The sequence below is a fragment of the Zonotrichia albicollis genome, chromosome 11 (assembly GCF_047830755.1).
Source record: "Zonotrichia albicollis isolate bZonAlb1 chromosome 11, bZonAlb1.hap1, whole genome shotgun sequence".
Taxonomy (NCBI): Eukaryota; Metazoa; Chordata; class Aves; order Passeriformes; family Passerellidae; genus Zonotrichia; species Zonotrichia albicollis.
This window is the reverse complement of record NC_133829.1, coordinates 14850139-14862944: the sequence shown is the minus strand read 5'-3', so window position 1 is coordinate 14862944 and position 12806 is coordinate 14850139. Positions and strand designations below refer to the sequence as shown.

At 40.0% G+C, this 12806-nt stretch overlaps 1 protein-coding gene across 8 annotated transcripts in view; it reads right to left on the bottom strand.

Moving 5' to 3' along the window:
- ENTREP2 (endosomal transmembrane epsin interactor 2) overlaps positions 1–12806 on the bottom strand; it is an 86751-nt gene that overhangs the window by 14735 nt on the left and 59210 nt on the right. For 4 of the 8 annotated variants that reach the window (XM_074549471.1, XM_074549468.1, XM_074549475.1 and 1 more), the window contains 2 exons: positions 7290–7397; positions 710–727 (listed from right to left, as the gene is read on the bottom strand). The exons of 1 other annotated variant lie outside the window; for it this stretch is intronic. In XM_074549471.1, coding sequence (XP_074405572.1) covers positions 710–727; positions 7290–7397 — 126 coding nt within the window. The remainder of the gene's footprint in view (positions 1–709; positions 728–7289; positions 7398–12806) is intronic. 3 more of the 8 variants (XM_074549469.1, XM_074549472.1, XM_074549470.1) reach the window with 3 other exon arrangements.

Below are 12806 nucleotides of genomic sequence, written 5' to 3'. Positions count from 1 at the left end.
ACATAACATGAATACCAACCATTAAACTCCAAACTTCTGCCCTAAGCAATCATCAGTCTGTTACCATCTCAAATACACGGAAGAATCTTTTAGGAAAAAAGGAAGCAAGACAAACATCAACATAATTACCTAAAACCTGTAAACATTTATCATAATGAAAACAAATATCTGAGTATGCTGGGTCATCTTTTGTACACTATTTGATCACCAAATTCAGGACTGCTCTCATCTTCCTAAAAGAGTCAATAATTGGGGTAATTTTTACAGTCTGGAAACAAAACCACTTTAATTTACAACTTTCTTGACCTTCTCCCAGACTGTTTCCATGATGCCATGGGCCCCAAGCTCTGGTTTGCACCAGAGAAGTTGCAGCTCTGTTCCCTCAGTGCTGGAGTTCCCTGGAGCTGGATCCCCTCAGCCCCGCCAGAACGGGGCAGGCAAACACAGGGCACTGCACAGCAGCTGAACCACCAGCACACACTGTGTGGGACACGACACGAGGGAGAGGTTTCACACACGGCAGAAGGGGCTCCAGGAGGAAAAGATCTGATGCTGGGATGCAGCTCAGCTGAGCAGCAGAATTCTCTGCATCCCTTTCAAGGTCTGGCATACAAACCATGGACACGAACTGTGACCAACACTTGACAACGAGCGGCAGGATGGACATGGAAGTACACATGTTTGGGGGTGTTTATAAACAGCACTTTACCTGTGTGATATCATCCTGCTGGAAGGCACAGAAATTAAAGTAAAAAGGCTGTAAGAGGGAAACTAGCAGGAAATGAAACAATAGCAAATATAAGGGATTACCACAAAGAACAGACATCCTTGAGAAAACAATTGAAAGCCAGTAAGTGGGAATTAAGTCATATTTTATTCCACTCTACGTTGTCTACTGATCTCTGCTAGTCTGCAAAAGCTTATTCTTTCTACAGGAAAATGTATTTTAAATATCTTCAAGAGTTACTCTCAAATAGTGAACTCTGGCAGGGTTTCAGCAAAGTTTAATACAAATTTCATAGGTTAAAAAAAGACAGTAATAAAATGCAGAGCTGAGAAAGCTGCAAAAACTGACAAATACTTTCAGACAGAAACACACATTTCTGGTATTAGAAGACAGCTGTCATCAAATAATCAGTCTCAAGATACTGACGGCAAACAGGACAGACAACAACAAGAACTGCCAAGCAGAAAATGGGGGTGGCTGTTCAGTGACCAGGATAAACAGGATCAAGTTGCACTCAATATCATGTCAAAAACTGCAGCTCACACCACGGAACAGCTCACACAGTGGGACTCCCAGCCAGCCTTGGGATTGAGCTGATGGCCACTGCAGAAGCTATGGATAGAAAATGGTCGCAGACAAAGATCAACAGCATACAGCATTTCTGGTAAATGCTACATATCCAACTGCATCAAAAGCTTAGCAAAAATTTATTGCTATCAACAGGTACTTGAAACATATTTACTTGAAAGAAACAGAAAGCCCATGGCTGTGGAAATCCAGAAAACTCAGCCATTTCTGTTACCCTGCTGGAGCTGTTGAATGCTGGGAGCTTTCAGAAATCTGACAGGCAATGAAACACAGATCTGGAATTCATGGTCTTTTAGGAAACAGCTGACCTTATGTTTGAAGCTTGGCATTCAGACTATTACACTCACACAGACAGGTATTTCCTCATCTTTGGCCTTCCTTTAGTGTGTGAAACGTGTCTGATACTGGATGGGCATCACACAGCCCAGTGCTTGTGCCAAAGGGATGTGGAGCACAGAGCACGCACTGACCACAGAGCTCAGTGTGTTCTCATTGGGCATGTCTGACTTGGACAGAGTGGAACAGCCTGATTTAAACAGCCCTCATAGCGAAGACTATTTTTTTTTTTAAATTTTGTCTGCAGTTATGAGGGAAGAGTAAAACATGCTCTCTGCCTGGTTTCAGCAGGGTAAACAAGAAAGCTGTAAAATCCTGTAAACCCACTGCTCGGACCTGCATTCAATACAGAAGTTTGCCATGGCAGCATCAGCAAGTTGTTAGGAAGCAGAGAATTAGAAGCACAAATGCTAGAAGCACCACACTTCCAGAAGAGGTAAAAGTTTTTGAAAATGCAGTTATGCTCAAGGGTTCATTGCCACAGTACTGAGAATTGCACACAGCCAACAATGGGGCTGGACACCGGTGACCTCTGCCAGCTCCCAGCCTGCAGCCAGACACATCAGCCACCCTGCCCAGTGAAGAATAACACATCTCTCAGTGTTTGACTTTTCCAGGTGGAATAAACACCATTACATAGACATGTGTAAAATTGTAAAATTCATTCTCTTTTTGTCAGATCGATTTTCCAGCTCTTCACTGAAAGGCTGTCCATAAGTCGGTCACTGAAGTGATCAGAAGGTATTATCCATGTTCTGGATATTCTGAGTACACTGAGGTAAAAGCTGATGGAGGAGACCCAGCTAAGGAACTGAAGAAAGAGCAGGAAAGACCTGTCAATATAATTCTCTATTGGAACTGTTCCTCACGTGGTCCATCCTTCTGCCCAAGGCATGTCAGACTGACAGCTCTGCACCAGGGCTCCAGCTGTGGGACCTGCCCACTGAACATCAGCAAAGTGATTCTGTGCTCTGCACACCCTGCCCAGCACCACGGACCCCATGGAAATGCCACTGCTCAGCAATTACAGCTTATCAACCACAAGTGCCTGGTATCAGTGTGTGCCTGGTGCTCCAAGGGAAACTTATCTGAGTTCTTCCTGTATCTGCATGTAATTACCTCTGTCTTCCATATCACATTTATTACATGCACTGTACAACTCTGAAATCAGTCCTTCGGAGACTCCAGAGTTCATTATTCTCATTTCAGTAATTTATAAAAATCTGCTGATTTTTGAGAATGGGAAATAGAAATTTCTAATTGCATATAATTAAATACTGGCATGTTATCCTGAGTGAAAGCTCTGTGCAATACACTCGGGTCTATAATTCTGTCTTCAATTAGCTGTCCTCCTGGACAGGTTACTGTTTTCCTTTTCTAAAACACTGGAATCAGTATCTGCTGAAGGGAAATGTAGACTCTAATTGTCTACAAGAACAGAAGGATCACGGCTGACTCTTCTAATTTGTCCCTGATCTTAAAGGGAAATTATGAGACAGAAAATATTTTGATAAGGAAAACGCATTCAGATTTTTCTGCTCAGTTGTTTCCAGTTGCTGTTCCTAGAACCATCACAGGAGCCTCGTGGGCATTGCTCTGTCATATCTTTTTTGAAGTACTTACCATATTTTAGTCTTAAATATTAAATATTCCTATTCTACCAATAAAGTGTATGATGAAAAATTGTACATTTGTTAAAAATGTCAGAAGATTTCCTGACCTAACGTGTGCATTTATGGTGGGTGTGAGGGGAGAATTTATGCAACCATATTTACATTTAGGATTTTTCTATGGATGTACATCATCCCCAATGCATATTTCTAAAGGGAATGTCATCTGGGTTTTACACTACCTTAAGTGAGCTTTGTGCCCAAAAAAGGATTATTTAGGTATTGATGTCATTAGATTAAATAAAAAGTTACATGTAATAATGTAAGATCAATTCTCACTAAGTTTCACTCTGCAGGATTTTTTATTACTGTTTCACCAGAATCTGGGGGTCAAACAATGCCAGCAAGATTTTACCCTCATAGAGAGATGCTTTCTGTGAGGTGTTTGAGTAGAAACATTAACTACAGCCTATTAAGATAATGACATGCTGAATTATCACTAGGACTGATGAAAACAGTAATTAAACATTACAGCTTGCATGTGTCATCATTACCTTATTTTCTTTACAAAATAACAGATGGTTTTAGGTATCACACAACATGAACAGCTACTAACAGTGATGGTGATAAAATCAGAACACGCTCATTGATATCAGTGCCAGCACTTCTAGGATAAGAAGTCTATAAACATATCAGGAGTGGAAGGAGGGCTGGAATAGGTGTAATTCATACTTTAGCCTGGCTACAGTGGCTGTAATATTTTGTATTTCTTATTTTAATCCAGGCAGCTACCTTTGGAAGAAAACAGGGTGCGTTTTCACAGCAGCCATTCATCAGACAAGATGCAAACTGAAACTGCCTCAGGCAACAAATGAAATATCATGGAAGTGACAGTTTGGTTATTAAGAGCGGTTTCTTCACATTACAGAGCCTTGATCTGATCCGATTTGATTCACATTTATTTCCTGGAGGGGTGTGCACATAGAAAGAACAATTCTGGGAAGCCCTGTAATGGAGTGCAGCCTTAAACTCTCTAGTGAAACACAACAAATGCCTTTTCAATCTTTAGCCATGGCATCACTTTCTCTTCCAGCCTTAGTACAATTGGTAGGGCTTCTTTGCCTGGGCAAATGCACATACTTAGCACAGTGAGAAAGGCTAAAGTGAAATGAAAATTTTGGGATACTTTCTAAAACAGTTAACTCAAACAAGGAACAGTCCAGAAAAAATATAAAATAAAATATAAAGTAATAAAACCACTTTGAAGTATTTTGCTGTATTTTTTCCCTTAGCAAATGAAATAAAATATTTGTCGAGTAGGACTGGTTTTAAACCAAAAAACACCTCTTCATATTCACTGGAAAATTTAAACTGTGCTTACTACTGGACAGCTTGTGTTTGTGTTTTTAGGATGTTTTTCCTGAAGGCTGGGATGTCAGAAGACAGCAGTTTCCAGTAAAATACATCAGCTTGCCTGTAGGAATCAAGACACTTGCTGTATGCAAAAGTCATCAACAAAGAACAAAATCACAGAATCATTGCTGCAGATTTTCTTGAGACTGTTACACCTGCTTTATGTTGCTAAGCAATAAATTGAAATTCTTTGAATTTGCAAAAATTACCATTCCAATGGATTAATTTCTGAGACAGGAACACAGCACAGGAATCACAGAACTGATTGCTCTAATGATAACCTAATGACATCCAAGGAGGCTGTTCCCTATTGCCTCTTCTTGTTACAGGAGAGCCTACAGAGCTCCTGAATACTGCAGAACAGAGTAAAACCATCAGCAAAATAATTAAAACCCTCTCAGCTTTGAGGAGTGGTATCTTTGCTGCTGCTGTCAAACTTCCAAGCTGGTACAACCCCGCTAAAAGAAGATGCACACATCAGTGAAAAGCAAAAGGAAAAAGCACAAATCCAGCATTAACAAGCAAGAGAAAATGAAGTTAATCAGATTTCTGGGTGTAGTAGAGCAAAGGGGAACTGCAGATCATGGGGCAATAGGCTGAAAGTAGTGAAAGAAAAAGAAATCCTCAGGTGAGAGTTGAGCTGGTCTAAGTCAGCGTAGCCCCAGGGAAGTTACGCTCACTTAGGCCTGGTAGGAATCGGGCTCAGCAACCTGAAAAAAGAAAGGAAAAACTGATAAACAAGAAAAGACTGGGATTGAGCAAAAGTACAGATATATTTGTATTTCCCTTCTTCTGAGGAGAAGGAAGAAAATTCTTGTCGATGGAGCTGAAAGGGTGGGAGAACAGGCAGCTAAGCAGGAAGACAGAAAGCTGGAAACACAAAGCATAGGAAGCAAAAAGAAATAAACACTGAAACCAAGAAATGGCAGCATTGCCAGGTGGGCAAGAAAGAGTCTTAAAGACATCCAGAATGAGGTGGCAGAGAGAAAAATTATGTGCTTTTAGGAATTTGACTCCTTATTGAGGTTATTTCTTCTTGCATATGCCCATCAGAAGCACTTTAACATTGGTCTTGGATCGTTGTTACCTATTTGGTTTTATTCCTCTGACACTGCTAAATACCATCAAGTGCAGATCAAGATTCCTGGAATATACACTTCTGGATCACTGCTACCATTTTTCCACTAGACAGACAGAGTTTTCAAGGTATGATAATTTCTTCATCACCACTGCAAGGTGAAAAAGTTCTTTAGTCAATGGGCATTCTTGTAATATGGAGAGGGAGAGTGTATGAAAAGAAAGAATAGCCAGAATACAATAAAGACCCTTTGCCATTTAAAATATAAGTGTCATCAGCTGAAGCTGAACATTATTTCTGTTAATTGTTTCCCATCCATACTAGTGTTATTAAATAGCACTGTTCACAAGCCTCTACAAGCCTGCAAAATATGCTTACACAGAGCCCTACAGCAAAAATGCATTTATGTTCTATTTACAGTAATTACCTAAGCATATGAGCCCAACTTATTATACCCATTTGTATGTGAAGCAAACACCAGATCCCAGACTGAAGATATTCTTTAACTGGGTTTAAACCCAGTGACTGGAACCCTGTCTAGAAAGGGCAGCCTTATCTCTGTAATTCATGCACTTAAATCAATACCCATGGCACCCAGTGTATTTCTAATTATTTATTTCTTTTTAAAACAACTGTGCCTGCATGGGCAGGCTTTACAACATTTCTGTGTTGTTCAAATGGTTTGCAGCTAACTTGCTGAGCCAGTCTTCCATCCATGCAAACTTTTCCAATGCCAGATGTACAAATGGCCAGTACTGGATTTGTGTGTGTGCCCTCCTTTATTAAACAGGACATTCCTAGATTAATCAGCAATAGAGCAAGGTTACAAGCAGTGGAGCTGGCCTGAAAAATACAGTGGTTTTTAAAATTTTTTTGTTTCTTTTGTTTTTAACATTGAAACCTTGTGAATCCCAACACTCATTTGGAATAGGAAAGCTGCCTTTGTCCAACCAAAACAAGACAGCATCCTGTGATGCAGCTGACTCTGCAGAAGACTAATGATCCTTCTTGCTCTTGTTGTGAACACAAATGCTACTCTGACTGAACATGCTTTCCTTATGAAAACACAATTATTGGCGCAGGGCTGTGAAAAGTTCCAGTTTTGAGCTTATAGTTCTCATACTCTGTAGTTCTCATAGGAATCTAGTAATGAAAACCAGCATCTTAAAGCTAAGAAATTGCTCTGGGTAGTGTGGAAAGTGGAGATAATATACAAGTGATGACAGCAAATTTAACTGAACCTCGTTAATCACCTCGATAACAAAAAGAACAACTCCCAATTGCAAAATCCTCATCATATACTACAAAACATAAACATTGAGGCACAGCAGCTCCTCGTGCTGCATACATCTATATGCTGTGTTTATATAGATGTATGCAGACAGAAAATACACCCATGTACACACACATTCTAACACTGCACAGACACACACAAGTAGGCTGAGGTTTATAAGCAAAGAGTAGCAAATGAGCATCCACACAGAAGGACACTGTGCTGTGCTGGACAAGCCCTGGGTTGCCACTGAAACGTACTCACCATTTGCAGGAGATCAGAGGAAACCATCTGCATGCAACACATTGCTGTTGCCAAAGCACAGACAATGGTGGAGATGATATTGAGAGCGCACACACTGAACAACAGGTCCTGAAAGAGACAGCAGCAGAATATCATCTCTTATCTCAGGGACACAAAGCACAGGAAATGCTTGAGGAATTTGATAAACAAACACTCTCAACTGCTATCCATTAATAAGGTCCCAAATAACTGGGTAGAACTCATTTAGCTTGTAATCTTTTTCAGGTAGCAATCCACAAAAGCAGCAATTACAGAAACAAACATCTTCCCTTCCCCAGTTCTCACAATACATTTGCTATTAGATATTTCCTCAGAAATATTGGTATTCAAATTTCCTTGTTCCCCAAAAAGACGAATTACTCTTTCACAGTCGACTCCAAGCTGCAGCTATCACAAGAAAGATACTATGAAAGACACCTCTGATTAAAAACTACATGCAGAATTATTATTGCTTTGAGTAGTTGAAATCTACAACTTAGGGTTGTGTGTTAAAAAAATTCTAGCATGAAATAGAGACTTATCCTGTGTCAGAAACTCAATGCATTTTTATACATGAGAGAAAAGCAGTGATTACCCATCCAGATATTTCACCTTCTACTGATGAATTGAGTGCCTATGGTCATATTGTTGGCTTTGTTTTTAAAGAACAAGAAGTTTAAAATAGAACAGAGAATATTGGTTTAACAAGTAGAATAAAAGAAAATAAACATTTGAATTAAAATGGAACATTTTTAGAGCAATGATGTCACTAAAAATAAAGCCTTTATCTCTCTTCCAATCATCAGATTTGTATTTACTTTCTCCACAGCCAGTGAAAAGAATTTCGTGTGCTGGCAATATTTCAAAACTACTACAATCCTTGTACAGAAACTGCATGGCTGCTGGGGCTATTGTGTGGCCCAGTTCTCTGAATAGCCAGTAAAAGCATTTGAGAAAAAGCAGCACAGAGAACAGAACAAAATTGCTACAACACAGGGAGTAAAACCACTCTCTGTGTAAAGCACATTCCATAGGGTCTAAGTTTAACAGAGTATTTCATTCACTGCCAATGCATGAAACAACTTCCGTGCTATAAATTGCTTTGTTTTCCCCAACAGTTCTGAAACAAATGATAGAAAGGTGCAGATTTACTCCTGCCACTGTAATTGCTTGCTCCTCAAGTGACCTTCATTTGAAGATGGAAATGCCAGGCATGGGAACCAGGCAGACAATAAATGAGCCAACAAGTTTTGGTCATTTAATGACTTACACTGAGCCAGATTTGCTCTTGCTGATCTGGTCAGGAGTTTTCTGTCTTCTTGGCCAGCCCCTCAGCCAGAGGAACAATGAATCAGCAGCATTAACAGCAAAATACTGGAAGGGCCAACACCAAGTCACTGGCAGGAGGTGATGCAGAGGACTCACTCAGAGTCACACAGACCCACTTAGAGCACTCAAATGCAGGTAAACAGACAAAGTGACCCCTGGAGACCCAATTAGTTAACAGTGCCAAAAAAAGGGAGGTTGAGATCCTTCCTGTTCTGCTTTCCATATGCAAACCTAGGTAAAGAACACCCAGGCAGAGACAAGATCTAGGGTAGAAAATAGGATAATTTCCTAGCAGGAAGAAACATCATCCATTGCCTACAACAGCCATTTAAATACAAAAAACTTAGCCAATTTGAGTGCATAACTTAACATCATTTATGCTAAATAATAAAATCAAAGTTCCAAATTAGGATGCAGTGTCTCCAAGACCCTCATACACCTCTACACGTCCCAGGACAGACTGAACTGTGCCTCTAAGTCTCATAGCAGATGTTTTTCTCATCTCTTCCTACAGACCCCACAGCTTCATCACTATTATTCACTATTCCAGTGTTTATTTTTACCATCAGTGTCCTGGTTATGTCCATCCCACAGATGAAACCCATGGCTTCTTTTCATCCGTAGCTCTTGAGAACAGGCTGTTACACAGCAGACTTTTATACCTTTGAACTCTATTATCACTCCTGAAGCCTTTTCCACCTTTACTGCATGACATATTAACACCATTTTCTCCAATTCTCAACTGAAATCAACTTTCCAGGCCTCTGATCCTTTTCATTAATCCAATTTGTTTCTCCTCACCTGGGCCCACATTTTTCTTTAAATGCAGGATCCTAAACCAGGCACAACTGAAGGCCTTGCAAACACTGACTCTGGTGTGAGGATTATTTCTTGTGCCTTGCAGGCTGCACTCATCCTTACCCACCCTGGGACATTTCCTGGCACACTGGGACAGCTGTGCTCTGTTTGTTACTCAGCATTTTGCTTTTGATGCAGGGCAGGGATTGCTGCCCACAGGAGCAGCAGCCTCTTTGCACACACTCCTTTCCAGGCTAAGCACACAATTCCTCTTCTGCTACAACCTCTTTGAAGGTGAAGGCACAACTAGAAAATCCCAAATGCAGGGATGCAGAGTTTTTGTGCATTTCATAAATATCAATAAGGAGCAGACATCTAAAACACTGTAAATCTAAAATTTTAACAGAGACAGTAACAACTGAGCAATGGTTGTGGAGGCCTCACCACCACTAGATATTTCTTAAAGCAATACTGCTTCTTTATTTGTTTTGGCTTTTTTATCCTAAAGTCTGTTTCAACTCAAACAGGAACCAAGCCACAACCCACCCTTCTCCTCTGTTCCCCACTCCCCCCAGCCTCCCCAAACATTAATCAGCCTCAGGCAATTTATCATTTTCAGGAAATTCACTCCCTGCGCCCTGTAGAAAAAATAATTAGGTAATCCATGACACTCATTTATTCAGCTGTAGATAAAAAGTGAGCAGGAACTAAAGCCCTCATGGCCAAGCCCACTGCCAGAAGGACAGGGTAGGTGCTGATAGACAGCAGCTGGAACAAACAAGGACAATTAAGGCGTCCTTTAGGAAATGTCTGTGCAAAAGCAGTAACTACAACAGGGCCAATCCAACCCCCCACAGCCCAGCCAGCTACATTTATAGGTGTCTAAAGGAGCGGGAAAGCTGTACTAAATACAAAATCAAGGAGCTTTAGAAACAGATCTTTAGCTGATATCTACCAGAACACTAATCAGAACACATGAATCTCTAATGGTACAAAATACAATTCTCTGCTCCTCAGAAATGGCTGAACCGATTTCCTCCTAGATGCTGTCTTTGTCTTTTTAAGACAAAACTCTGATTCTTCAGCATGTTTATATGACAATTAATGCTCTGATAAGTATAATGTACTAGGGAGGATTATTCTTCGACAGGTTACATATACAATTTTCTTCATACACCTTAGCTCACTAGCTGCAGAGGACACAAATCCCTCCAGAGTGGGATCAGCTGTCAGGATTGCCTGGAACCATGCCTAGACCAGCCCAGAGATGGACCCACAGGAGTCAGGCAGCACTGTGAGCTGTTTCTCTGTGGCCACTTATTTTGCCAAGTAGGGCCCTCACTAAATCTTAAAAGCACAGCTAAAATTTAATACTGACAGTGGAAAAAGCAAGATTTCATGGTTGCAGTATTCCATTTATACTACAACTGAACAATTACCAAAATAATGGTGCCAGCACCTGCATAATTGTTTATCATGCTTTCCCTCCATAAAAAGCGACACCTTTGACTTGTGCTGTGCTCCCAAAGGATACCTGGGAATTCCCACACCATACCTGTGCATTCTCAAATCTTCATACTATCGTTTCCCATATGCCTAACTTAGAGACAGAACAGTTATTTATTCTTTTTTCTAATTCAAGCTGTTTTCACTGTCATTTTTTTGACATTGTTTTTGTGCTACTGCACCTCAGTTCTTCCTTTACTAGCACAATTAAAACAATACATAAATGTATAAAAATGCATGTTCTAAATGTGTAGTCCAAAATCCTACAGAACAGATTAAAATAGGAGATGTATTACAGAATCTGAGTGTTATTTAAAATCTGAATGTTTAATTGCAATATTTTAATATTTTGTATTCAAAAAATGTAATTTTAAGAAATAATTGAGAATATAATATAAAAACACATACTGCAATATGCTCAAAAAGCAATTTGTTCCAAAAACTGATTTTCTTTGTTTTCCCTCAAACTGCTGGGTGATAAAGCAGTCAGATGGCATCAAACTGGAATAAGTAAAAAATTGGTGATTGCCACATCGATAACTCAACTGTAGAAACAACCATTTAACAAAGCAATTTAGAACAGCTGTTAGTAGATGCAATTACCTGACAGAAGCAAAGAGATGAGATAGAATCTAAAATGAAAAATGACAATGGCACAAATCCCATCAGCCCGTGATGGGTGCACTGACAGAGCTGGTCCCTTAAAACCAATGAACACTCACTCCATGTGTGCTCACTCTGCTGAAATTCCGGCCTTCAGAACATCATTTGTACCTCCTATCACAGCAAATACAAAGCAAAACTGGAATAGTATCACTTTACTCTAATGGTGGGCCATACCCATAGAGTTTCTTCATCATAGACACCAATTTATAACTGCACTTGTCTCTAATATTAGTTACCTTTTAAAACCATCAAGTAAACCAGGCTAAAACAGGAATGTCTGCACAACTTCAAAACTCAAATGCAGACTTTGGTAAATATTCAGTCACTCTCTTGCTTCTTCCTATCACAGCAATAACTGTACTGAAAATGAAGTTACACGCATGAACATCAAAGCAGAGAATTTGTCACTCAGTACAGACCACACCACACAGATAAAGCACGATTACCTCTAAAGATTCACTCTGCCAAGTACTACACAGAAAATTAATCAGCTGTGCTGCATACACAGAATTCAGAAACTGTATTTAAACCTGTTTTGCTCTAGAAATACACAAAGTACATCCATTTCATTTTATGAGTTCCAGTCTGCTCAACAGAATTGAACTGACAGCTCTCTTTACAACACACTCACATTTTGCTGGCTGAATAGATTACTTTGCTGTGGAAATAATAGATTTGTAGTCTTTGAGGTTCTCTCCACTTTTGAGACTTTAGCCAATACAGGATGAAAGCAGCAAGATCAGCTTGCTGATGTGTGAAAGGAGCTCTGTGAGCAGCAGCCCTGAGCACACAGACCTCAGCATCCCCAGCCATCACTGGCTCACAGCAGCTCCATGGCTGCAACGCTGTGGAGATGATTTCCTTTCTCCTTGATTAACTTCAATTACAGCTCTTCATTTCTTATACTACTGTATCCTGAAAAGAGATAATGAGCAGCAAAGCTTTTTCACCCATGAAATTAGTGTCAATGTACCTCTTTTATTCAAGAATTCAAGGACAACAATCCTTTTAACTCAAAATATAACTTTAGTTGCTCTCACTGGACACATCTAGAAAAACACTGGGAAAATATCTGCTCTAATACCAGGAAGGCTCAAGAATCAATTCTGAGTCAAATGGGTCTCAACCACACATTGCATTGAAAATGGAGAGATGATCAACACTTCACAAAACAGATTTGAGGTTTGAAAGTACAGTATA